The 24000-nt window shown below is 47.7% G+C and overlaps 1 protein-coding gene across 1 annotated transcript in view; it reads left to right on the forward strand.

Annotated features, from left to right (window-relative positions):
* LOC307020083 (cadherin-24-like) overlaps positions 1 to 24000 on the forward strand; it is a gene marked incomplete at its 3' end in the record, with an annotated part of 71445 nt that overhangs the window by 34227 nt on the left and 13218 nt on the right. Inside the window, exons 3-6 of the mRNA XM_079651200.1 lie at positions 1462 to 1756; positions 12734 to 12853; positions 18996 to 19163; positions 22240 to 22421. Of these exons, the coding sequence (XP_079507326.1) occupies positions 1462 to 1756; positions 12734 to 12853; positions 18996 to 19163; positions 22240 to 22421 (765 nt within the window). The remainder of the gene's footprint in view (positions 1 to 1461; positions 1757 to 12733; positions 12854 to 18995; positions 19164 to 22239; positions 22422 to 24000) is intronic.

The following is a 24000-nucleotide window of genomic DNA, read 5'->3' on the forward strand; positions in this document are numbered from 1 at the left end:
TCGCGATGCGATTTTTCCAGTGAGAACAGCTGTGAGGTCCGTGCAGAAAGCAGAGCAGTGTGTATAATATATATCACTCAGTGTAACAGACCTACTCTCTGTCTCTGCTTTAGTTTAGTAGATATCTACAAACAAAGAGTCCAGAGGTTTCTAAAACCATTTAGTGCTTCACAAAATAAAATACACAACGGCGGTAGCCTGTTTTAGGAGCTGTAGGTGTGTGTGGTACAGTGTGTGTGTGTGTGTGTGTGTGTGTGTGTGTGTGTGTATGTGTGTGTGTGTGTGTGTGTATGTGTGTGTGTGTGTGTGTGGTACAGTGTGTAGGTGTGTGTGTATGGTACAGTGTGTAGGTGTGTGTGTGTGGTACAGTGTGTAGGTGGTACAGTGTGTAGGTGTGTGTGTGTATGGTACAGTGTGTAGGTGTGTGTGGTGCAGTGTGTGTGTGGTACAGTGTGTAGGTGTGTGTGTTGTACAGTGTGTAGGTGTGTGTGTGGTACAGTGTGTAGGTGTGTGTATGTGGTACAGTGTGTAGGTGTGTGTGTGGTACAGTGTGTAGGTGTGTGTGGTACAGTGTGTAGGTGTGTGTGTGGTACAGTGTGTAGGTGTGTGTGTGGTACAGTGTGTAGGTGTGTGTGTGGTACAGTGTGTAGGTGTGTGTGGTACAGTGTGTAGGTGTGTGTGTGGTACAGTGTGTAGGTGTGTGTGTGGTACAGTGTGTAGGTGTGTGTGGTACAGTGTGTAGGTGTGTGTGTGGTACAGTGTGTAGGTGTGTGTGGTACAGTGTGTAGGTGTGTGTGTGGTACAGTGTGTAGGTGTGTGTGGTACAGTGTGTAGGTGTGTGTGTGGTACAGTGTGTAGGTGTGTGTGTGGTACAGTGTGTAGGTGTGTGTGGTACAGTGTGTAGGTGTGTGTGTGGTACAGTGTGTAGGTGTGTGTATGTATCCAGATCTTTATGTTGTTGTTGTTATTGTTGTCGTCGTCCGGTTGAAACTAGAAACAGAGCCAACACAAAGCACAGAGACTCAGGGAGGAAGTGATCCGACCTAAAACCAGGATATGAAATGTTATTTAGAGATAGATCTGTTTACCTAAAACCAGGATATGTAATGTTATTTAGAGATGGATCTGTTTACCTAAAACCAGGATATTTAATGTTATTTAGAGATGGATCTGTTTACCTAAAACCAGGATATGAAATGTTATTTAGAGATGGATCTGTTTACCTAAACCCAGGATATGAAATGTTATTTAGAGATGGATCTGTTTACCTAAACCCAGGATATGAAATGTTATTTAGAGATGGATCTGTTTACCTAAAACCAGGATATGTAATGTTATTTAGAGATGGATCTGTTTACCTAAAACCAGGATATGAAATGTTATTTAGAGATGGATCTGTTTACCTAAACCCAGGATAGGAAATCTTTATGTGTTGTTGTTGTTATTGCTGTTGTCCTGCAGCTGCACACGGACATGGATCGGGGGGACGGTCGCACTAAGTATCTTCTGGAGGGAGAGGGCGCTGGCTCTGTGTTTGTGATCGACAGGAACAGCGGGAACATCCATGTGACCAAGCCTCTGGACCGCGAGGAGAAGGCTGAATACCGCCTCCTGGCCACGGCCACGGACCGGCAGACGGGCCGTGCTCTGGAGCCCTCGTCCACCTTCATCATCCGGGTCCAGGACATCAACGACAACCCCCCCGTGTTCCCCCACGGGCCCTACCTGGCCGTGGTGCCGGAGATGGCCAACATAGGTACTGCAGTGAATGTTAGAAGTACACCGAGCTAAGACCAGTTAGTCTTCAGGGCCAAGTCGAGATCTGATCCGAGGTCTAACCGTTAAAGGAGACCAGATGTAGTCGCAGGTCTTGAGGGTTTATTTAAAGACATCACAGCCTCCAAATCCTCACTTATCTATGCGGTCCAGTACCGACTCAGACACACTTAGAACTGGATATAGTCAAATAAAGTACTTTTACACAATACGATAATACGATACGATAATACTTTAAAGGTCAGATGAAGTCTGAAATGCTTCTTGCATCCCAGCAGCTCCATGTGTAACATCAACAGACAAATATCCAGACACACAAGACATGAAAAGCAAACAACAAACATGTAACATCACAGCAGGATCAGTGAGAGGAGAGCTGCTCAAAGAGCCTTCAGCGTGCATCTGATCTGGAGCTCTGTCTTCACTGAGAGTACGACTGGAGCACGGAGGATGCTTCAGGCTGACTCTACTGATCTCCATTAGATGGTAGCAGTTCATATTCTCTGTCAGAGCATGCTTTGGGTCCAGAGGATGCTGTTGGACAGCCTTATTAGGCGTATTCTGTAATTCAATACGCCTAAATGCTCTTAGACTAGCCTCGTTAGGGGCTGCAGTCTCTCGGTGTTGTCCTCCATGGAGAGCAGCAGCTGTGCTCCAATTACATTTATTCAGCTCATTATGATCCAAAAACAGCTCTAATACTAACAGCTGAGCGGCTGAACCTCAAAGCTCCATCACAGAGCAGAGACAGCACATTTAAGAAAAGAGAAGAAAAGAGTTGTGATGATTCCTCCTCTCAGACGTCAGTGATCCGTGCAGTAGTTTCCAGACATCTCACTTTTAGGCGTCTCTCTGGTTCTGGTTAACAGGCGTCTCTGGTTCTGTTTAACAGGTGTCTCTGGTTCTGGTTAACAGGCATCTGTGGTTCTGTTTAACAGGCGTCTCTGGTTCTGGTTAACAGGCATCTGTGGTTCTGTTTAACAGGCGTCTCTCTGGTTCTGTTTAACAGGCGTCTCTGGTTCTGGTTAACAGGCATCTGTGGTTCTGTTTAACAGGCGTCTCTCTGGTTCTGTTTAACAGGCGTCTCTGGTTCTGTTTAACAGGCGTCTCTGGTTCTGTTTAACAGGCGTCTGTGGTTCTGGTTAACAGGCGTCTCTGGTTCTGTTTAACAGGCGTCTTTGGTTCTGTTTAACAGGCGTCTCTCTGGTTCTGTTTAACAGGCGTCTCTGGTTCTGTTTAACAGGCATCTGTGGTTCTGGTTAACAGGCGTCTCTCTGGTTCTGTTTAACAGGCATCTGTGGTTCTGTTTAACAGGCGTCTTTGGTTCTGTTTAACAGGCGTCTCTGGTTCTGTTTAACAGGCATCTCTGGTTCTGTTTAACATGCGTCTCTTTGGTTCTGTTTAACAGGCGTCTCTGGTTCTGTTTAACAGGCATCTGTGGTTCTGTTTAACAGGCATCTCTGGTTCTGTTTAACATGCGTCTCTCTGGTTCTGTTTAACAGGCGTCTCTGGTTCTGTTTAACAGGCATCTGTGGTTCTGTTTAACATGCGTCTCTCTGGTTCTGGTTAACAGGCGTCTCTGGTTCTGTTTAACAGGCATCTGTGGTTCTGTTTAACAGGCGTCTCTCTGGTTCTGTTTAACAGGCATCTCTGGTTCTGTTTAACATGCGTCTCTCTGGTTCTGTTTAACAGGCGTCTCTGGTTCTGTTTAACAGGCATCTCTCTGGTTCTGTTTAACAGGCGTCTCTGGTTCTGTTTAACAGGCGTCTCTGGTTCTGGTTAACAGGCGTCTCTGGTTCTGGTTAACAGGCATCTGTGGTTCTGTTTAACAGGCGTCTCTCTGGTTCTGTTTAACAGGCGTCTCTGGTTCTGTTTAACAGGCGTCTCTGGTTCTGTTTAACAGGCGTCTGTGGTTCTGGTTAACAGGCGTCTCTGGTTCTGTTTAACAGGCGTCTCTGGTTCTGTTTAACAGGCATCTGTGGTTCTGTTTAACAGGCGTCTCTCTGGTTCTGTTTAACAGGCGTCTTTGGTTCTGTTTAACAGGCGTCTCTCTGGTTCTGTTTAACAGGCATCTGTGGTTCTGTTTAACAGGCATCTGTGGTTCTGTTTAACACGCATATGTGGTTCTGTTTAACAGGCATCTGTGGTTCTGTTTAACAGGCGTCTCTGGTTCTGTTTAACAGGCATCTGTGGTTCTGTTTAACAGGCGTCTTTGGTTCTGTTTAACAGGCGTCTCTGGTTCTGGTTAACAGGCATCTGTGGTTCTGTTTAACAGGCGTCTCTGGTTCTGTTTAACATGTGTCTCTCTGGTTCTGTTTAACAGGCGTCTCTGGTTCTGTTTAACAGGCGTCTGTGGTTCTGTTTAACAGGCATCTGTGGTTCTGTTTAACAGGCGTCTTTGGTTCTGTTTAACAGGCGTCTCTGGTTCTGTTTAACAGGCATCTCTGGTTCTGTTTAACATGTGTCTCTCTGGTTCTGTTTAACAGGCATCTCTGGTTCTGTTTAACAGGCGTCTCTGGTTCTGTTTAACAGGCATCTGTGGTTCTGTTTAACAGGCATCTGTGGTTCTGTTTAACAGGCGTCTCTGGTTCTGTTTAACAGGCATCTGTGGTTCTGTTTAACAGGCATCTTTGGTTCTGTTTAACAGGCGTCTCTGGTTCTGTTTAACAGGCATCTGTGGTTCTGTTTAACAGGCGTCTCTCTGGTTCTGTTTAACAGGCATCTCTGGTTCTGTTTAACATGCGTCTCTCTGGTTCTGGTTAACAGGCGTCTCTGGTTCTAGTTAACAGGCATCTGTGGTTCTGGTTAACAGGCGTCTGTGGTTCTGTTTAACTGGCGTCTGTGGTTCTGGTTAACAGGCATCTGTGGTTCTGGTTAACAGGCGTCTGTGGTTCTGTTTAACTGGCGTCTGTGGTTCTGGTTAACAGGCATCTGTGGTTCTGTTTAACATGCGTCTCTGGTTCTGTTTAACTGGCGTCTGTGGTTCTGGTTAACAGGCATCTGTGGTTCTGGTTAACAGGCGTCTGTGGTTCTGTTTAACATGCGTCTCTGGTTCTGTTTAACTGGCGTCTCTGGTTCTGTTTAACAGGCATCTCTGGTTCTGTTTAACAGGCGTCTCTGGTTCTGTTTAACAGGCATCTGTGGTTCTGTTTAACAGGCATCTGTGGTTCTGTTTAACAGGCGTCTCTGGTTCTGTTTAACAGGCATCTGTGGTTCTGTTTAACAGGCATCTTTGGTTCTGTTTAACAGGCGTCTCTGGTTCTGTTTAACAGGCATCTGTGGTTCTGTTTAACAGGCGTCTCTCTGGTTCTGTTTAACAGGCATCTCTGGTTCTGTTTAACATGCGTCTCTCTGGTTCTGTTTAACAGGCGTCTCTGGTTCTGTTTAACAGGCATCTGTGGTTCTGTTTAACATGCGTCTCTCTGGTTCTGGTTAACAGGCGTCTCTCTGGTTCTGTTTAACAGGCATCTCTGGTTCTGTTTAACATGCGTCTCTCTGGTTCTGTTTAACAGGCGTCTCTGGTTCTGTTTAACAGGCATCTGTGGTTCTGTTTAACATGCGTCTCTCTGGTTCTGTTTAACAGGCGTCTCTGGTTCTGTTTAACAGGCGTCTCTGGTTCTGTTTAACAGGCATCTGTGGTTCTGTTTAACAGGTGTCTCTCTGGTTCTGTTTAACATGCGTCTCTCTGGTTCTGTTTAACAGGCGTCTTTCTGGTTCTGTTTAACAGGCATCTGTGGTTCTGTTTAACAGGTGTCTCTCTGGTTCTGTTTAACAGGCATCTCTCTGGTTCTGGTTAACAGGCGTCTCTGGTTCTGTTTAACAGGCATCTCTCTGGTTCTGTTTAACAGGCGTCTCTGGTTCTGTTTAACAGGCATCTGTGGTTCTGTTTAACAGGTGTCTCTCTGGTTCTGTTTAACAGGCATCTCTCTGGTTCTGTTTAACAGGCGTCTCTCTGGTTCTGTTTAACAGGCATCTCTCTGGTTCTGTTTAACAGGCGTCTCTCTGGTTCTGTTTAACAGGCATCTCTCTGGTTCTGGTTAACAGGCGTCTCTGGTTCTGTTTAACAGGCGTCTCTCTGGTTCTGTTTAACAGGCATCTGTGGTTCTGTTTAACAGGCATCTCTCTGGTTCTGTTTAACAGGCATCTCTCTGGTTCTGGTTAACAGGCATCTCTGGTTCTGTTTAACAGGCATCTCTCTGGTTCTGTTTAACAGGCGTCTCTGGTTCTGGTTAACAGGCGTCTCTGGTTCTGTTTAACATGCGTCTCTGGTTCTGTTTAACTGGCATCTCTGGTTCTGGTTAACAGGCATCTGTGGTTCTGGTTAACAGGCGTCTGTGGTTCTGTTTAACATGCGTCTCTGGTTCTGTTTAACTGGCGTCTGTGGTTCTGGTTAACAGGCGTCTCTGGTTCTGGTTAACAGGCGTCTCTCTGGTTCTGGTAAACAGGCGTCTCTGGTTCTGGTTAACAGGCGTCTCTGGTTCTGGTTAACAGGCGTCTCTGGTTCTGGTTAACAGGCGTCTGTGGTTCTGGTTAACAGGCGTCTCTGGTTCTGGTTAACTGGCGTCTCTGGTTCTGGTTAACAGGCGTCTCTGGTTCTGGTTAACAGGCGTCTGTGGTTCTGGTTAACAGGCGTCTGTGGTTCTGGTTAACAGGCGTCTCTGGTTCTGGTTAACAGGCGTCTCTCTGGTTCTGGTTAACAGGCGTCTCTGGTTCTGGTTAACAGGCGTCTCTGGTTCTGGTTAACAGGCGTCTCTGGTTCTGGTTAACAGGCGTCTCTTGTTCTGGTTAACAGGCGTCTCTGGTTCTGGTTAACAGGCGTCTGTGGTTCTGGTTAACAGGCGTCTCTGGTTCTGGTTAACTGGCGTCTCTGGTTCTGGTTAACAGGCGTCTCTGGTTCTGGTTAACAGGCGTCTGTGGTTCTGGTTAACAGGCGTCTCTGGTTCTGGTTAACAGGCGTCTCTGGTTCTGGTTAACTGGCGTCTCTGGTTCTGGTTAACAGGCGTCTCTGGTTCTGGTTAACAGGCGTCTGTGGTTCTGGTTAACAGGCGTCTCTGGTTCTGGTTAACAGGCGTCTCTGGTTCTGGTTAACAGGCGTCTCTCTGGTTCTGGTTAACAGGCATCTGTGGTTCTGGTTAACAGGCGTCTGTGGTTCTGTTTAACATGCATCTCTGGTTCTGTTTAACTGGCGTCTCTGGTTCTGGTTAACAGGCATCTGTGGTTATGTTTAACAGGCGTCTCTGGTTCTGGTTAACAGGCATCTGTGGTTCTGGTTAACAGGCGTATGTGGTTCTGGTTAAAAGGCGTCTCTGGTTCTGGTTAACAGGCGTCTGTGGTTCTGGTTAACAGGCGTCTCTGGTTCTGGTTAACAGGCGTCTCTCTGGTTCTGGTTAACAGGCGTCTCTGGTTCTGGTTAACAGGCGTCTCTCTGGTTCTGGTTAACAGGCGTTTCTGGTTCTGTTTAACATGCGTCTCTGGTTCTGGTTAACAGGCGTCTCTGGTTCTGGTTAACAGGCATCTGTGGTTCTGGTTAACAGGCGTATGTGGTTCTGGTTAAAAGGCGTCTCTGGTTCTGGTTAACAGGCGTCTGTGGTTCTGGTTAACAGGCGTCTCTGGTTCTGGTTAACAGGCGTCTCTCTGGTTCTGGTTAACAGGCGTCTCTGGTTCTGGTTATGAGGCGTCTCTGGTTCTGGTTAACAGGCGTCTCTGGTTCTGGTTAACAGGCGTCTCTGGTTCTGGTTAACAGGCGTCTGTGGTTCTGGTTAACAGGCGTCTCTGGTTCTGGTTAACAGGCGTCTCTGGTTCTGGTTAACAGGCGTCTGTGGTTCTGGTTAACAGGCGTCTCTGGTTCTGGTTAACTGGCGTCTCTGGTTCTGGTTAACAGGTGTCTCTGGTTCTGGTTAACAGGCGTCTCTGGTTCTGGTTAACAGGCGTCTCTGGTTCTGGTTAACAGGCGTCTGTGGTTCTGGTTAACAGCCGTCTCTGGTTCTGGTTAACAGGCGTCTCTGGTTCTGGTTAACAGCCGTCTCTGGTTCTGGTTAACAGGCGTCTCTGGTTCTGGTTAACAGGCGTCTCTGGTTCTGGTTAACAGGCGTCTCTGGTTCTGGTTAACAGGCGTCTCTGGTTCTGGTTAACAGGCGTCTGTGGTTCTGGTTAACTGGCGTCTCTGGTTCTGGTTAACAGGCGTCTCTGGTTCTGGTTAACAGGCGTCTGTGGTTCTGGTTAACAGGCGTCTCTGGTTCTGGTTAACAGGCGTCTCTGGTTCTGGTTAACAGGCGTCTCTCTGGTTCTGGTTAACAGGCATCTGTGGTTCTGGTTAACAGGCGTTTCTGGTTCTGTTTAACATGCGTTTCTGGTTCTGTTTAACATGCGTCTCTGGTTCTGGTTAACAGGCGTCTCTGGTTCTGGTTAACAGGCGTCTCTGGTTCTGGTTAACAGGTGTCTCTGGTTCTGGTTAACAGGCGTCTCTGGTTCTGGTTAACAGGCGTCTCTGGTTCTGGTTAACAGGCGTCTCTGGTTCTGGTTAACAGGCGTCTGTGGTTCTGGTTAACTGGCGTCTCTGGTTCTGGTTAACAGGCGTCTCTGGTTCTGGTTAACAGGCGTCTGTGGTTCTGGTTAACAGGCGTCTCTGGTTCTGGTTAACAGGCGTCTCTCTGGTTCTGGTTAACAGGCATCTGTGGTTCTGGTTAACAGGCGTTTCTGGTTCTGTTTAACATGCGTTTCTGGTTCTGTTTAACATGCGTCTCTGGTTCTGGTTAACAGGCGTCTCTGGTTCTGGTTAACAGGCATCTGTGGTTCTGGTTAACAGGCGTATGTGGTTCTGGTTAAAAGGCGTCTCTGGTTCTGGTTAACAGGCGTCTGTGGTTCTGGTTAACAGGCGTCTCTGGTTCTGGTTAACAGGCGTCTCTCTGGTTCTGGTTAACAGGCGTCTCTGGTTCTGGTTATGAGGCGTCTCTGGTTCTGGTTAACAGGCGTCTCTGGTTCTGGTTAACAGGCGTCTCTGGTTCTGGTTAACAGGCGTCTGTGGTTCTGGTTAACAGGCGTCTCTGGTTCTGGTTAACAGGCGTCTGTGGTTCTGGTTAACAGGCGTCTCTGGTTCTGGTTAACTGGCGTCTCTGGTTCTGGTTAACAGGTGTCTCTGGTTCTGGTTAACAGGCGTCTCTGGTTCTGGTTAACAGGCGTCTCTGGTTCTGGTTAACAGGCGTCTGTGGTTCTGGTTAACAGCCGTCTCTGGTTCTGGTTAACAGGCGTCTCTGGTTCTGGTTAACAGGCGTCTCTGGTTCTGGTTAACAGGTGTCTCTGGTTCTGGTTAACAGGCGTCCCTGGTTCTGGTTAACAGGCGTCTCTGGTTTTGGTTAACAGGCGTCTCTGGTTCTGGTTAACAGGCGTCTCTGGTTCTGGTTAACAGGCGTCTCTGGTTCTGGTTAACTGGCGTCTCTGGTTTTGGTTAACAGGCGTCTCTGGTTCTGGTTAACTGGCGTCTCTGGTTCTGGTTAACAGGCGTCTCTGGTTCTGGTTCTGTGGACTGAGGCATCTCTAATGTCACAGCTGGCGGGACTGAAATAGCATGACACACCAGGTTATTGTTAATAGCTGTAAAACATAATATTAATAAATGTAATCAAACTCATGGACAGGAGCTGAGGGGATGCTTCAACAGAAACTCATCACCAGGAGCTGAGGGGATGCTTCAACAGAAACTCATCACCAGGAGCTGAGGGGATGCTTCAACAGGAACTCATCACCAGGAGCTGAGGGGATGCTTCAACAGAAACTCATCACCAGGAGCTGAGGGGATGCTTCAACAGAAACTCATCACCAGGAGCTGAGGGGATGCTTCAACAGAAACTCATCACCAGGAGCTGTGGGGATGCTTCAACAGAAACTCATCACCAGGAGCTGAGGGGATGCTTCAACAGAAACTCATCACCAGGAGCTGTGGGGATGCTTCAACAGAAACTCATCACCAGGAGCTGAGGGGATGCTTCAACAGAAACTCATCACCAGGAGCTGAGGGGATGCTTCAACAGAAACTCATCACCAGGAGCTGAGGGGATGCTTCAACAGAAACTCATCACCAGGAGCTGTGGGGATGCTTCAACAGAAACTCATCACCAGGAGCTGAGGGGATGCTTCAACAGAAACTCATCACCAGGAGCTGAGGGGATGCTTCAACAGAAACTCATCACCAGGAGCTGAGGGGATGCTTCAACAGAAACTCATCACCAGGAGCTGAGGGGATGCTTCAACAGGAACTCATCACCAGGAGCTGAGGGGATGCTTCAACAGAAACTCATCACCAGGAGCTGAGGGGATGCTTCAACAGAAACTCATCACCAGGAGCTGAGGGGATGCTTCAACAGAAACTCATCACCAGGAGCTGTGGGGATGCTTCAACAGAAACTCATCACCAGGAGCTGAGGGGATGCTTCAACAGAAACTCATCACCAGGAGCTGTGGGGATGCTTCAACAGAAACTCATCACCAGGAGCTGAGGGGATGCTTCAACAGAAACTCATCACCAGGAGCTGTGGGGATGCTTCAACAGAAACTCATCACTAGGAGCTGTGGGGATGCTTCAACAGAAACTCATCACCAGGAGCTGAGGGGATGCTTCAACAGAAACTCATCACCAGGAGCTGAGGGGATGCTTCAACAGAAACTCATCACCAGGAGCTGTGGGGATGCTTCAACAGAAACTCATCACCAGGAGCTGAGGGGATGCTTCAACAGAAACTCATCACCAGGAGCTGTGGGGATGCTTCAACAGAAACTCATCACTAGGAGCTGAGGGGATGCTTCAACAGAAACTCATCACCAGGAGCTGTGGGGATGCTTCAACAGAAACTCATCACCAGGAGCTGAGGGGATGCTTCAACAGAAACTCATCACCAGGAGCTGAGGGGATGCTTCAACAGAAACTCATCACCAGGAGCTGAGGGGATGCTTCAACAGAAACTCATCACCAGGAGCTGAGGGGATGCTTCAACAGAAACTCATCACTAGGAGCTGAGGGGATGCTTCAACAGAAACTCATCACCAGGAGCTGTGGGGATGCTTCAACAGAAACTCATCACCAGGAGCTGAGGGGATGCTTCAACAGAAACTCATCACCAGGAGCTGTGGGGATGCTTCAACAGAAACTCATCACTAGGAGCTGAGGGGATGCTTCAACAGAAACTCATCACCAGGAGCTGAGGGGATGCTTCAACAGAAACTCATCACCAGGAGCTGAGGGGATGCTTCAACAGAAACTCATCACCAGGAGCTGAGGGGATGCTTCAACAGAAACTCATCACTAGGAGCTGAGGGGATGCTTCAACAGAAACTCATCACCAGGAGCTGTGGGGATGCTTCAACAGAAACTCATCACCAGGAGCTGTGGGGATGCTTCAACAGAAACTCATCACCAGGAGCTGAGGGGATGCTTCAACAGAAACTCATGGACAGGAGCTGTGGGGATGCTTCAACAGAAACTCATCACCAGGAGCTGTGGGGATGATTCAACAGAAACTCATCACCAGGAGCTGAGGGGATGTTTCAACAGAAACTCATCACCAGGAGCTGAGGGGATGCTTCAACAGAAACTCATCACCAGGAGCTGTGGGGATGCTTCAACAGAAACTCATCACCAGGAGCTGTGGGGATGCTTCAACAGAAACTCATCACCAGGAGCTGAGGGGATGCTTCAACAGAAACTCATCACCAGGAGCTGTGGGGATGCTTCAACAGAAACTCATCTGCTGGGAAAGGAATTGATATGAAAGCAGATGCAGATTAATCTTCAGTCAAAACGGACCTGTTAATCTGCGTTGGGTTGCAGGTGTATATATATGTAGATATTGTAGTGCCGAGAGAAGGGAGTCAGAGGCGGTGCATCGAAGGTGCAAAGTTGGCTTTATTGATCAGCAGAAAACCACATGTTGCCTGAAGCCCGGGAAGCAAAGAGAAAGAAGCAAGGAGGGCACACAAGAAGTGCAGTCAACAACATGTGTCCGTGCGGAAACAATACCCCCAACCTGTAGTTCCATGTGTGAATTATGTTAATAAGTTCATTCGTGATCACAACAATATACAATATTTAACCAGGTAAACATGGTGTGTCTCCTCTTTCAGGCAGAGAGATGTATTACAATCTGTCCACATGATCTTGATGTGTTACATCACATTCATTACATCAGGTGTCACTAGTTAGACGCTTTTATCCAAAGAGACTCACATACTCAGTACTGTGATCAATCCCCTCAGGAGCACTTTGGGGTGAAGTGTCTCAGGGACACAACGACATGCTGACTGCAGGGGGGTTTGAACCTGAGACCCCCTGATCCCAACACCAAGGCTCTATCCACTGCGCCACACGCCTCCCTGTGGTGTTGTTGTTGTTGTTGTTGTTGTTGTTGTTGTTGTTGTTGTTGTTGTTGTTGTTGTTGTTCCACCTAAAAGCAGGATGTTGAGTGTTTTCTAGAGATGGATCTGTTTACCTAAATTGTGCTAATTTTTAATGTTTTACGATAGCTCTGGAAAAGCAAAGTTTATATCAATGACACTTGTACCTGTTGAATAAAGGATATATATCAAAGCAGGATATTTAGTATAATCTAGAGATTTATCTTTTTAACTGAACCCAGGATATTGGATGTTTTCTATCTGTTTAACTAAACGCAGGATATTGGATGTTTTCTATCTGTTTAACTGAACCCAGGATATTGGATGTTTTCTATCTGTTTAACTGAACGCAGGATATTGGATGTTTTCTATCTGTTTAACTGAACCCAGGATATTGGATGTTTTCTATCTGTTTAACTGAACGCAGGATATTGGATGTTTTCTAGAGATGTCCCCCCCCCCCCAGCAGAGATGATCCTGTAACCCTGCAGAAGCCCTCGATGCTCTGCAGAGAGATGTGTAGATGTAGTGTGACTCTGAGCAGCTTTCAGCACTTTAACCTGTCTCCTCTCAGGGACGTCTATAATCACGGTGACGGCGCGCGACGCTGACGACCCGGCGTACGGGAACAGCGCCCGGCTCGTCTACTCCCTCACTCAGGGACAGGACTTCTTCTCCGTGGACCCTCAGACCGGTCAGTCAACCAATCAGGAGAGACCGATAACATAACAGAACACACACAATCAGAGTCAGAACCTTTATTCGTCCCACGGAGGGGAAATGTACATTGTTCCAGCAGAAAAGAGCCAAAGACTGCTTCATTCTAAGAAGCATGCACAAATATTAAAGATAAAAAGATTATAATACAAATTACACAATTTACAAAATACACATCCTGTATTTCACAGTTGGTTGGTATTTAACAACAAGGGGTGTTAGAGTCTGTGTGTGTGTGTGTGTGTGTGTGTGTGTGTGTGTGTGTGTGTGTGTGTGTGTGTCCGTCTGTCTGTCTGTCTGTCTGTCTGTCTGTCTGTGTGTGTGTGTGTGTGTGTGTGTGTGTGTGTGTGTGTGTGTGTGTGTCTGTGTGTGTGTGTGTGTCTGTCTGTCTGTCTGTCTGTCTGTCTGTCTGTGTGTGTGTGTGTGTGTGTGTGTGTGTCTGTGTGTGTGTCTGTCTGTCTGTCTGTCTGTCTGTCTGTCTGTCTGTCTATGTGTGTGTGTGTGTCTGTCTGTCTGTCTGTCTGTCTGTCTGTCTGTGTGTGTGTCTGTCTGTCTGTCTGTCTGTCTGTCTGTCTGTGTGTGTGTGTGTGTGTGTGTGTGTGTGTGTGTGTGGTGTGTGTGTGTGTGTGTGTGTGTGTGTGTGTGTGTTGGGATTATGTGAAGGATTGACAGAAAACGGTCTTCCTGGTTGAATTTACGCTAAACTTCGTTAATCCCAGAGTCAGATTACACATGCTGGGATGAGAGCCATATGTGTGCCTGATCTCTGCATGGTGATAACTTCCTGTCCGTCAGTTAACCTCTTCCCCTCGCTCCCCTGATCCTCCCTAGCAGCAGTGTGTTATCCAGTATTAACAACCTGTGAAATGTCCAAACTGACCAATCATAATTGAGTATTCCCCTAAACCTGATTCTAATTAAGCTTCCTGTTAAAGCTCAGTGCTTTCTCACAGGGTGCAGCGTGTTGTTAAGGTCATTACATTACATGTCACTTGTTAGAGCTTTTATCCAAAGTGACTAACATACTCAATACTGTGGGCAATCCCCACAGGAGCACTTTGGGGTGAAGTGTCTCAGGGACACAACGACATGCTGACTGCAGTGGGGTTTGAAATGTCTACCCCTGATTCAAAGTCCTGCACATTATCCACTGAGCCACCGCCTCCCTGTTATGGTTGGTTTGTTCATATCAAGCACTTTTCAGAGACCAAGGCCATTCAAAGTGCTTTACATATACACAAACACATAATAATTAAAAAACAGAAAAGAATACTACACCCACAGACATTAGATAACACATTTCAGTCTGCAGAGAGGCCATAAACAAAATAATAAACACAAACTCAGTGTTGTATGCGTGTTAACTCGTGGATAAGCATGAACGGGAGGCGTGTGGTGCAGTGGGTTGTGCGTTGGTGTTAGGATCAGGGGGTCTCAGGTTCAAACCCCACTGCAGTCAGCATGTCGTTGTGTCCCTGAGACACTTCACCCCAAACTGCTCCTGTGGGGATTGTCCACAGTATGGAGTATGTGAATCACTTTGGATAAGAGCGTCTAACAAGTGACATGTGAGGTAATGTAAAAGTTCAAAGCAAAGAAGACAAAGCATTGGAAACATTTGAAAAGAAGTTAAGCGTTGTGTGTTTGGTGGTAAATGATTCCAGTCTGGAGGAGCTTTCAACACGCTCATCTCATTCCAGTTGATACCCTTCATGAAGTTTTGAAACCCTAACGTTCAATAACAGAAGACGTATTCAGTGGCTGCTGGTCCTATAAAACAGTGCTCTCTACACGGTGCCTTCATTGTGTTAATACTTTAGTAGATTCAACAAGTGTAAACTTCTTCCTCCTATCAGATCATTTGTTTATTTATAATTTGTAAGCTGCATCAGCTCCCTGGTCTGCCACGGCCCAGCGAGTTTTTCTGCGAGACGCAGCGAGAGGCTTTCGCTCCAGGCCCGACTGCTCAGCACGGTGCGCCGGGGTCTCAAGTTCCCGCGGAGCTACGCTCGGCTGGGCACGTTTTCATACGGCACGACGCACACAGAGGCTCCCTGCAGCCCCCTTACGACGGACCTTTCCGGGTTTTGGAACACGGTGACAAACACCTGGTGGTCGACATGGGTGGTAGGGCTGAGCACGTTTCGGTTGACCGGGTGAAGGCTGCTCACTTGTACATGGACCGGCCGGTGGTGCTGGCTCGGCCGCCGAGACGGGGCCGACCCCCGGCTTCGATTCCGATCAGGGAGTGTGGGCCTGTTGTTCCGGTCCCTCCTCTGTCGGGGGCCGCACGGGCGGAGGTCGCTGCACCGACTCAGGTGCGCAGGTCTCGTGGGGGCAGGCGGGTTGTTCCTCCCCGCCATACGGATTCAGTTTACACGTGAATTCTAGGGGGGCTTGTGTGGTGACACGTTATTTTTGTTTAATAATTTGACACTGCTTAAAGAGCATCTTGCAGGTTTTTTTCTTTCTACATTTATGCTTAAACTGGCTTGAAAATTACGATTAAAAAAGTGAATGCAGGATTTGATATGTTTTACGAGACATAAGGAATTCAGAGGGAAAGGAGCAATTTTGAGCTCTGCTTATTTTTAAGGTCATACGTCAAACACGTCATATTACATCACACAGGGGACACATCTCCGCTCTCTGACCGCGGGTAGAGTTAGTAGTTGCGTTGAGTTGAGCGGTTGTGTTTTAGTGAGCTGGTATTCTTTGGTAGTTTTACATTGTATTTCACCATTTGTAATCATGGTGCAGTATTGTGTTTGTGCAGGTTGCACAAATACCAGCCTGTCAGGACACTCTCTCCCCATCCCCCCTTCCCTGCTCTCTCTCTCCCCTCCGGTACAGACGTAGTGTGGAGTTGCATTAGGTAGTTTCTGTTATGGATCAGTATGTGTAGTGCCGTGAAAAAGGGAGTTGGAGGCGGTGTATTCAGAATGGAGTTCCAATCTTTATTAGCCATTAAAAACAGAGAGGTTAACACATGACTGCTCTGCTTGATGCGCTAGCAGGAATGGCAGCTGAAGCCACAGGTGTTCCCTACTAAAGGGTCCGTGTGGCAACACAATACGAGAGGTGAATTATGTCCAATAACGTGTCACCACACATGTGACGTTAGCTAACATTCTGTAGCTAACGCCGGTCACTCACACCACAGCTCCATTTCTCTCCCATGGCCGTTATTTCTTCTAATCCTTGGCTGCTCCTGGTCTCTTGATTAAAAGGTTATGGTCCGTCATATGCATTCGAATATTCATGTCCAACTTCTTCTGTGTCTTCTGTGTCGAAACTAGCATTGGGATCCATGTTTATTAATACGTTACACCGACCGCTCTCCCCCTTGTTTCCCCCGTGTTACGTCACACGCGGGAGGTCACGTGCCGAGGCTTTTTTGTGCGGAAGTAAAGATTTCTTACAAAAACGACGCCAGATGTCACTGTAGTGTATATTTCTGTATATTTTTTTGAAAATCTAGTGTATTCATCATTTTCCTACACATTTATTCACAGGTGTCTTTAACCTGGAAGTTGCTCTTTAAGTTTGTCCAGTATCATAATTCTCATGTTTCATTTAATTATTATTATTATTTTTGTTGTATTATTTTTTTACACGTTTGAAATAAAACAAATCAAATCAAATTATTCCCTCAGTTTCCAAAGATAATTTACGTATATCTGTTGAAGTAGATGTGTGTCTGCAGAGCTTCTGATTGGTCGGATCAGGTCTCTGATGTGAGCCTCTGATTGGTCGGATCAGGTCTCTGATGTGAGCCTCTGATTGGTCGGATCAGGTCTCTGATCTGAGCCTCTGATTGGTCCGATAAGAGGCCTGTACTACGAAGCTGGTTCAACCTAACCTGGATTTGTTTGAGTTAGCCGGTTGGCCTAATCCAAAACATACGCGCTCTCGCTAAACGGTCCTACGACGCTGGTTATCAAGTGGATCACTCAAGCCAGCCGTGTCCTATCTAGTTAGGAGCGTTCACATGAAAGGGGTGGTATCTGGAGCATTCGACCAATCACAAACATGGAGAAGCTACTGACAGCGCAGCGTCATACTTCCTGAATGAAAAGTCAACTATAATATTAGACATATGAAGAAGTTAAACTTTAAACATCCACGACTTAAACACTTGATCCAGGATCAAAGCCACATAGCTGCACCTGCAAGGTGAATACAGCTGGTAACAGAACAAGTGTTTGAATGCATACATGAACAGGTTTATGATATCACTGCCCCGTCTAAGACACCATCTGACTTTCATTACATTTGACTCGAGTGTTTCCTCAACTTAATGTGTTGCTTCAAATAATCCTTCTGCATACAGTATGTGACACTGTGAGTGTTGCACGGCCAGATACGGCTCAGCTGACTCAGATAAGGAGATGATACATTATGATGTGATATGCCGCGGACTGTACTTAATGTTACTCTGATCCGGTTACTTATGTAGTGGCAGATATTTAAGTAAGCTTTCTTAACGCTAATGTTCTAATAGTCAGATTGCTCTGAAGATGGGAGGTGATATTCTATTAATGTTCACGTTCACACAGTCGCTGATTTTTGCCGGCCGTCTTTCCTGCAACGGCAGCTTTTCTGTATTTCCTTTCTCCTGTAATATGACTTGATCGCTTTAAACTCCGCACACTGAGCTCTGATTGGTCAGCAGGCAGTGCTTTCACTGAGTTGAGCTCTTAGCCTGCAACCTAACCTGCTCCGGGGCAGGTTAGCCGCTCAGCATCAGTTACCATGGAGATCTAGCCTGCTAAAAAGAGAACCAGCTTCGTAGGACCGGAAACCCAGAGTTAACCTGAAGTTAGCCGCTAAGAGAACATCCTGCTTCGTAGTACAGGCCTCAGGTCTCTGATGTGAGCCTCTGATTGGTCCGATCAGGTCTCTGATGTGAGCCTCTGATTGGTCGGATCAGGTCTTTGATGTGAGCCTCTGATTGGTCAGATCAGGTCTCTGATGTGAGCCTCTGATTGGTCGGATCAGGCCTCTGATGTGAGCCTCTGATTGGTCAGATCAGGCCTCTGATGTGAGCCTCTGATTGGTCAGATCAGGTCTCTGATGGTAGCCTCTGATTGGTCAGATCAGGCCTCTGATGTGAGCCTCTGATTGGTCAGATCAGGTCTCTGATGGTAGCCTCTGATTGGTCAGATCAGGTCTCTGATGTGAGCCCTCTGATTGGTCAGATCAGGTCTCTGATGTGAGCCCTCTGATTGGTCAGATCAGGTCTCTGATGTGAGCCTCTGATTGGTCAGATCAGGTCTGATGCTCAGCCTGAAGCCTGTTCTAATGTCCTGATTCATGGGACTCACTGTGACGCTAACCTCCGGAGACGTGGTGTCTCACTGAAATATGTCCCCGCTGTGATCTTTACCCCCACCATCCCCTATACCCCCATCTCTGTGACAGAGACCAGCAGGGACAGTTTTGACCCACAGGAAATAAGACTTGTATTATTATACCATAAGACTGTTGTACTCACAACTTCATCGCATTCATCTGTAAGCATCTCACATGTTATCTAGTATCGCAATAAGCAGTATTATATTTCAAGTACACAATCTGAGTACTTTGTCTTTTACTCAAGAACAAGAACTGAGTACTTTGTCTTTTACTCAAGAACAAGATCTGAGTACTTTGTCTTTTACTCAAGAACAAGATCTGAGTACTTCTTCACCTCTGCTTGCACTATTCTTGTTGTTTTATAAATGTGTTTTATTTTTTATGTCTTATATATATATATATATATAGTATTATTGGAAACCCTGGGACTTCTCCAGATATGAAACCCTCTGATCTTGTTTGTGTATCTGTGTGTATCTGTGTGTGTGTGTGTGTGTGTGTGTGTGTGTGTGTGTGTGTGTGTGTGTGTGTGTGTGTGTGTGCGTATGTGTGTGTGTGTGTGTGTGTGTGTGTGTGTGTGTGTGTGTGTGTGTGTGTGTGTGTGTGCGCGTGTGTGTGTGTGTGTGTGTGTGTGTGTGCGTGTGTGTGTGTGTGTGTGTATGTGTGTGTGTGTGTGTGTGTGTGTGTGTGTGTGTGTGTGTGTGTGTGTGTGTGTGTGTGTGTGTGTGTGTGTGTGTGTGTGTGTGTGTGTGTTTCTCCAGGCGTTCTGCGGACCGCCGTGCCCGACATGGACCGTGAAACCCGGGATGAATATGTTGTGGAGCTGCAGGCCAGAGACATGGGGGGGCATCAGGGGGGCCTGTCAGGGACGACCAGCATCACCGTCAGGCTGAGCGATGTCAACGACAACCCCCCCCACTTCAGGAGGAGTAAGCACGATGATGATGATGATGATGATGATGATGGTGGTGGTGATGATGATGATGATGATGATGATGGTGGTGATGATGATGATGATGAGGATGATAATGATGAGGATGATCAAAGTCAAAGTCAACTTTATTGTCAATCAGTTTGTGTGTACAGAGAGATCGAAAAAACGTTTCCCACAATTGGATAATATTCAATATAAGATATATAAGAATATGTACAGTATATCCTATACACACAATCAGCAGACACATTTATACCTCAGCACACATTACAACATACATAAAAGCACAACAATCAATAAATACAAAATAACAGTCACTTCAATATCTTTGTGAAATGTACATTAGTGCAGACGGTCCATAGCAGCGTGAAGAAGTGTCTGGTGCTGGATTTGAGTGACTGGGTGTGTGTGTGTGTGTGTGTGTGTGTGTGTGTGTGTGTGTGTGTGTGTGTGTGTGTGTGTGTGTGTGTGTGTGTGTGTGTGTGGGGGGGGGGGTTATAGTCCAGTGGGGGCAGAGTTCAGCCTGATGAGGGTGATTAGATGAAACTCACATGTCCTCACACAGGGAGCATCTCCAGTTTGCATCGAGCAGAGGAGACGTGACGTACAGGATGTACACAGCTGGAGACCAGGGGACACTAAAGACTGACGCACACAGCTGGAGACCAGGGGACACTAAAGAGTGACGCACACAGCTGGAGACCAGGGGACACTAAAGAGTGACGCACACAGCTGGGAGACCAGGGGACACTAAAGAGTGACGCACACAGCTGAGAGACCAGGGGACACTAAAGAGTGACGCACACAGCTGGGAGACCATGGGACACTAAAGAGTGACGCACACAGCTGGGAGACCATGGGAAACTAAAGAGTGACGCACACAGCTGGAGACCAGGGGACACTAAAGAGTGACGCACACAGCTGGGAGACCAGGGGACACTAAAGACTGACGCACACAGCTGAGAGACCAGGGGACACTAAAGAGTGACGCACACAGCTGGGAGACCAGGGGACACTAAAGAGTGACGCACACAGCTGGAGACCAGGGGACACTAAAGACTGACGCACACAGCTGGAGACCAGGGGACACTAAAGAGTGACGCACACAGCTGGGAGACCAGGGGACACTAAAGAGTGACGCACACAGCTGAGAGACCAGGGGACACTAAAGAGTGACGCACACAGCTGGGAGACCATGGGACACTAAAGAGTGACGCACACAGCTGGGAGACCATGGGACACTAAAGAGTGACGCACACAGCTGGAGACCAGGGGACACTAAAGACTGACGCACACAGCTGAGAGACCAGGGGACACTAAAGAGTGACGCACACAGCTGGGAGACCAGGGGACACTAAAGAGTGACGCACACAGCTGGAGACCAGGGAACACTAAAGAGTGACGCACACAGCTGGGAGACCAGGGGACACTAAAGAGTGACGCACACAGCTGGAGACCAGGGGACACTAAAGACTGACGCACACAGCTGGAGACCAGGGGACACTAAACACTGACGCACACAGCTGGAGACCAGGGGACACTAAAGACTGACGCACACAGCTGGGAGACCAGAGGACACTAAAGAGTGACGCACACAGCTGGAGACCAGGGAACACTAAAGAGTGACGCACACAGCTGGGAGACCAGGGGACACTAAAGAATGACGCACACAGCTGGAGACCAGGGGACAGTAAAGACTGACGCACACAGCTGGGAGACCAGGGGACACTAAAGAGTGACGCACACAGCTGGAGACCAGGGGACACTAAAGACTGACGCACATAGATGGAGACCAGGGGACACTAAAGAGTCACGCAGACAGCTGGAGACCAGGGGACACTAAAGAGTGACGCACACATCTGGAGATCAGGGGACACTAAAGAGTGACACACACAGCTGGGAGACCAGGGGACACTAAAGAGTGATGCACACAGCTGGGGGACCAGGGGACACTAAAGAGTGACGCACACAGCTGGGAGACCAGGGGACACTAAAGAGTGACGCACACAGCTGGAGACCAGGGGACACTAAAGAGTGACGCACACAGCTGAGTGACGCACACAGCTGGAGACCAGGGGACACTAAATAGTGACGCACACAGCTGGAGACCAGGGGACACTAAAGAGTGACGCACCACAGCTGAGAGACCAGGGGACACTAAAGAGTGACGCACACAACTGGGAGACCAGGGGACACTAAAGCCTGTTATCATGATCCCCTCAGACTTCCTCTCATCTCTGCAGAGACTGGATGATGAAACCTAGTGTAACACACACACACACACACACACACACACACACACACACACACACACACACACACACACACACACACACACACACACACACACACACACACACACACACACACATATACACACACACACACACACACACACTCTAATGGTGTAGAGGAGTGAAAGATATTCCTCTGTTTCATGTTATCTATATTTCATCCTCAACTTCAGTGCTTTCTGCTCCAACAGTTAAATCTGTGCAGCTGAGTGTCTCTATATATCACACCTTCCTCCTCTTCCTCCTCTTCCTCTTCTTCCTCCTCTGGGGGTTAGTGGGCTAAAAATTCTGACTTGTTCTCAAAATTCTGACTTTTTTCTCAAAATCTTAAAATTGTTAATAATCACTGGTCCCCGGCTTGAGCTTGAATCTCAGGATCCATGTATCTGTGATCCTCTCCAGAATGGAAGGAGTCATCACATACAGAGCATCAACTAGTTCCTGAACAGTGTCCTTCACATGCTGATATCCAAGAGAGGGAGTTCCACAGTCACAAGATGGAGGAATAGAAAGCAGTATTCAATGTTTACTTCAGATTAGCTCCACGTCAGAAATGATCATGCTTGTCATATGTCTCTCTCCATAGAGGCTGAATCATCATGTTAATCACATAGCTATCATATGCCTCAAACAGTCCTGATGCTCTGCTAGGTAATCACACATCCTGTCATGTTCACAGCTACAGGTGATACCTTTGTTATCAAGTGTATTGATCCTTGACCCCCCCCCCCCCCAAGGCTCCTGGTCCTTCTCATGTATTGATCCTTGCCCCCTCAGGCTCCTGGTCCTTCTCGGTGTCGGAGTTGGCGGCCCCCGGCGTGGAGGTGGGCCGGCTGACGGCCTCGGACTCGGACCTGGGGGAGAACGCCCTGCTGGAGTTCAGCATCCTGGACTCTGAGCAGGGAGACATCTTCAACATCTCAGCGAGGGAGCAGGAGGCGGTCGTCACACTCAACAAAGTGAGTGAGGAGACACATCTTGTTTCCTCTCCTAACCTCCTCTCCTAACCTCCTCACCTCCTAATCTCCTCTCCTAACCTCCTAACCTCTTAACCTCCTCTCCTTACCTTTCCCCCTCACACTCTCTCCTGACCTCCTAACCTCCTCTCCTAACCTCCTAACCTCCTCTCCTTACCTTTTCCCCTCACACTCTCTCCTGACCTCCTAACCTCCTGTCCTAACCTACCAACCTCCTCTCCTAACCTCCTAACCTCCTCTCCTAACCTCCTCTCCTAGCCTCCTCTCCTAACCTCCTAACCTCCTCTCCCAACCTTTTCCCCTCCTAACCATCTCTCCTCACATCCTTAAAGTAAAGAAGAGATGATGTGGTTAAGGAGAGGAGTGAGGAAGCTTCATCAGGACTGAAAGAGATCCAGTTTGATGATAGGAGGGCTCTCTGAAACGTAAAGTTATAAATTCACTGGAAGAAACGTTTAAAAATACCCCTAAGCCTTAAAGAGCATCTTGCAGGTTTTTATTTTCTACATTTATGCTTAAACTTGCTTGAAAATTACAATTAAAAAAGTGAATGCAGGATTTGATATGTTTTAGAGACATAAGGAATTCAGAGGGAAAGGAGCAACTGACCACGGGTAGAGTTAGTAGCTGCGTTGAGTTGAGCGGTTGTGTTTTAAGGAGCTGGTATGTTTCTGTAGTTTTACATTGTATTGATTTGTAATCATGGTGCAGTATTGTGTTGGTGCAGGTTGCACAAACTCCAGCCTGTCAGGACATCGAGTCCAAAGTAACAAGGACCGGAGCTAGCGTTGGTTCCTGGGTGCGTTGTGCACCTCCCTGCAGCACATACTCTCCACAGCGTTATCAGGAAACCGTATCGCTGCTCTCTCTCCCCCCCCCCCCCCTCCCCCTTCGCTGCTCTCTCTCCCCCCCCCTTCACTGCTCTCTCTCTCTCCCCCCCCCTTCGCTGCTCTCTCCCCTCCGGTACACGGCACCGTAAGACATTGCATTAGGTAACGCTGTGGTGGCTGTACTGCTCCAGCCGTCTCCTTTGTGTTTGTTTCCCCCTGTCTGTGTTGTTTGTGTGTGCGTGGTGGCTGTCACTCCTGGCTCCCGGCTCAACCTCCACTCACCTGCTGCAATCAGCTGTGCACCCTCCCCGACTACACACCTGCTTTCCATCAAGCCATTTACAACGGCATATCAACGGAGGCTCCACAACCTTTCTCCGCCAGATCGTCAAGTATCAGCCGCATCTCTCTCTCCTCCGGTACACGGCACCGTAGTGTGGAGTTGCATTAGGTAACGACAGATACGGCTGATACTTGCGCATTAGTTTCTGTTATGGATCAGTATCAACAGTCCTGCCAGTAACGTTACTATATTATCAATGCTACTTTAGTTATAGCCTGATATATAATAGCTAACTTTACAATGTTGTGATGTGACGTTAGCTAACATTCTGTAGCTAACGCCGGTCACTCACCAAGATAGCTGCCCAGTTCTCCACTGGTTCTCCTCACACCACAGCTCCATTTCTCTCCCATGGCCGTTATTTCTTCTAATCATTGGCTGCTCCTGG

Source organism: Notothenia rossii (assembly GCF_949606895.1).
Source record: "Notothenia rossii genome assembly, chromosome: 1".
In the NCBI taxonomy this organism is placed as follows: domain Eukaryota; kingdom Metazoa; phylum Chordata; class Actinopteri; order Perciformes; family Nototheniidae; genus Notothenia; species Notothenia rossii.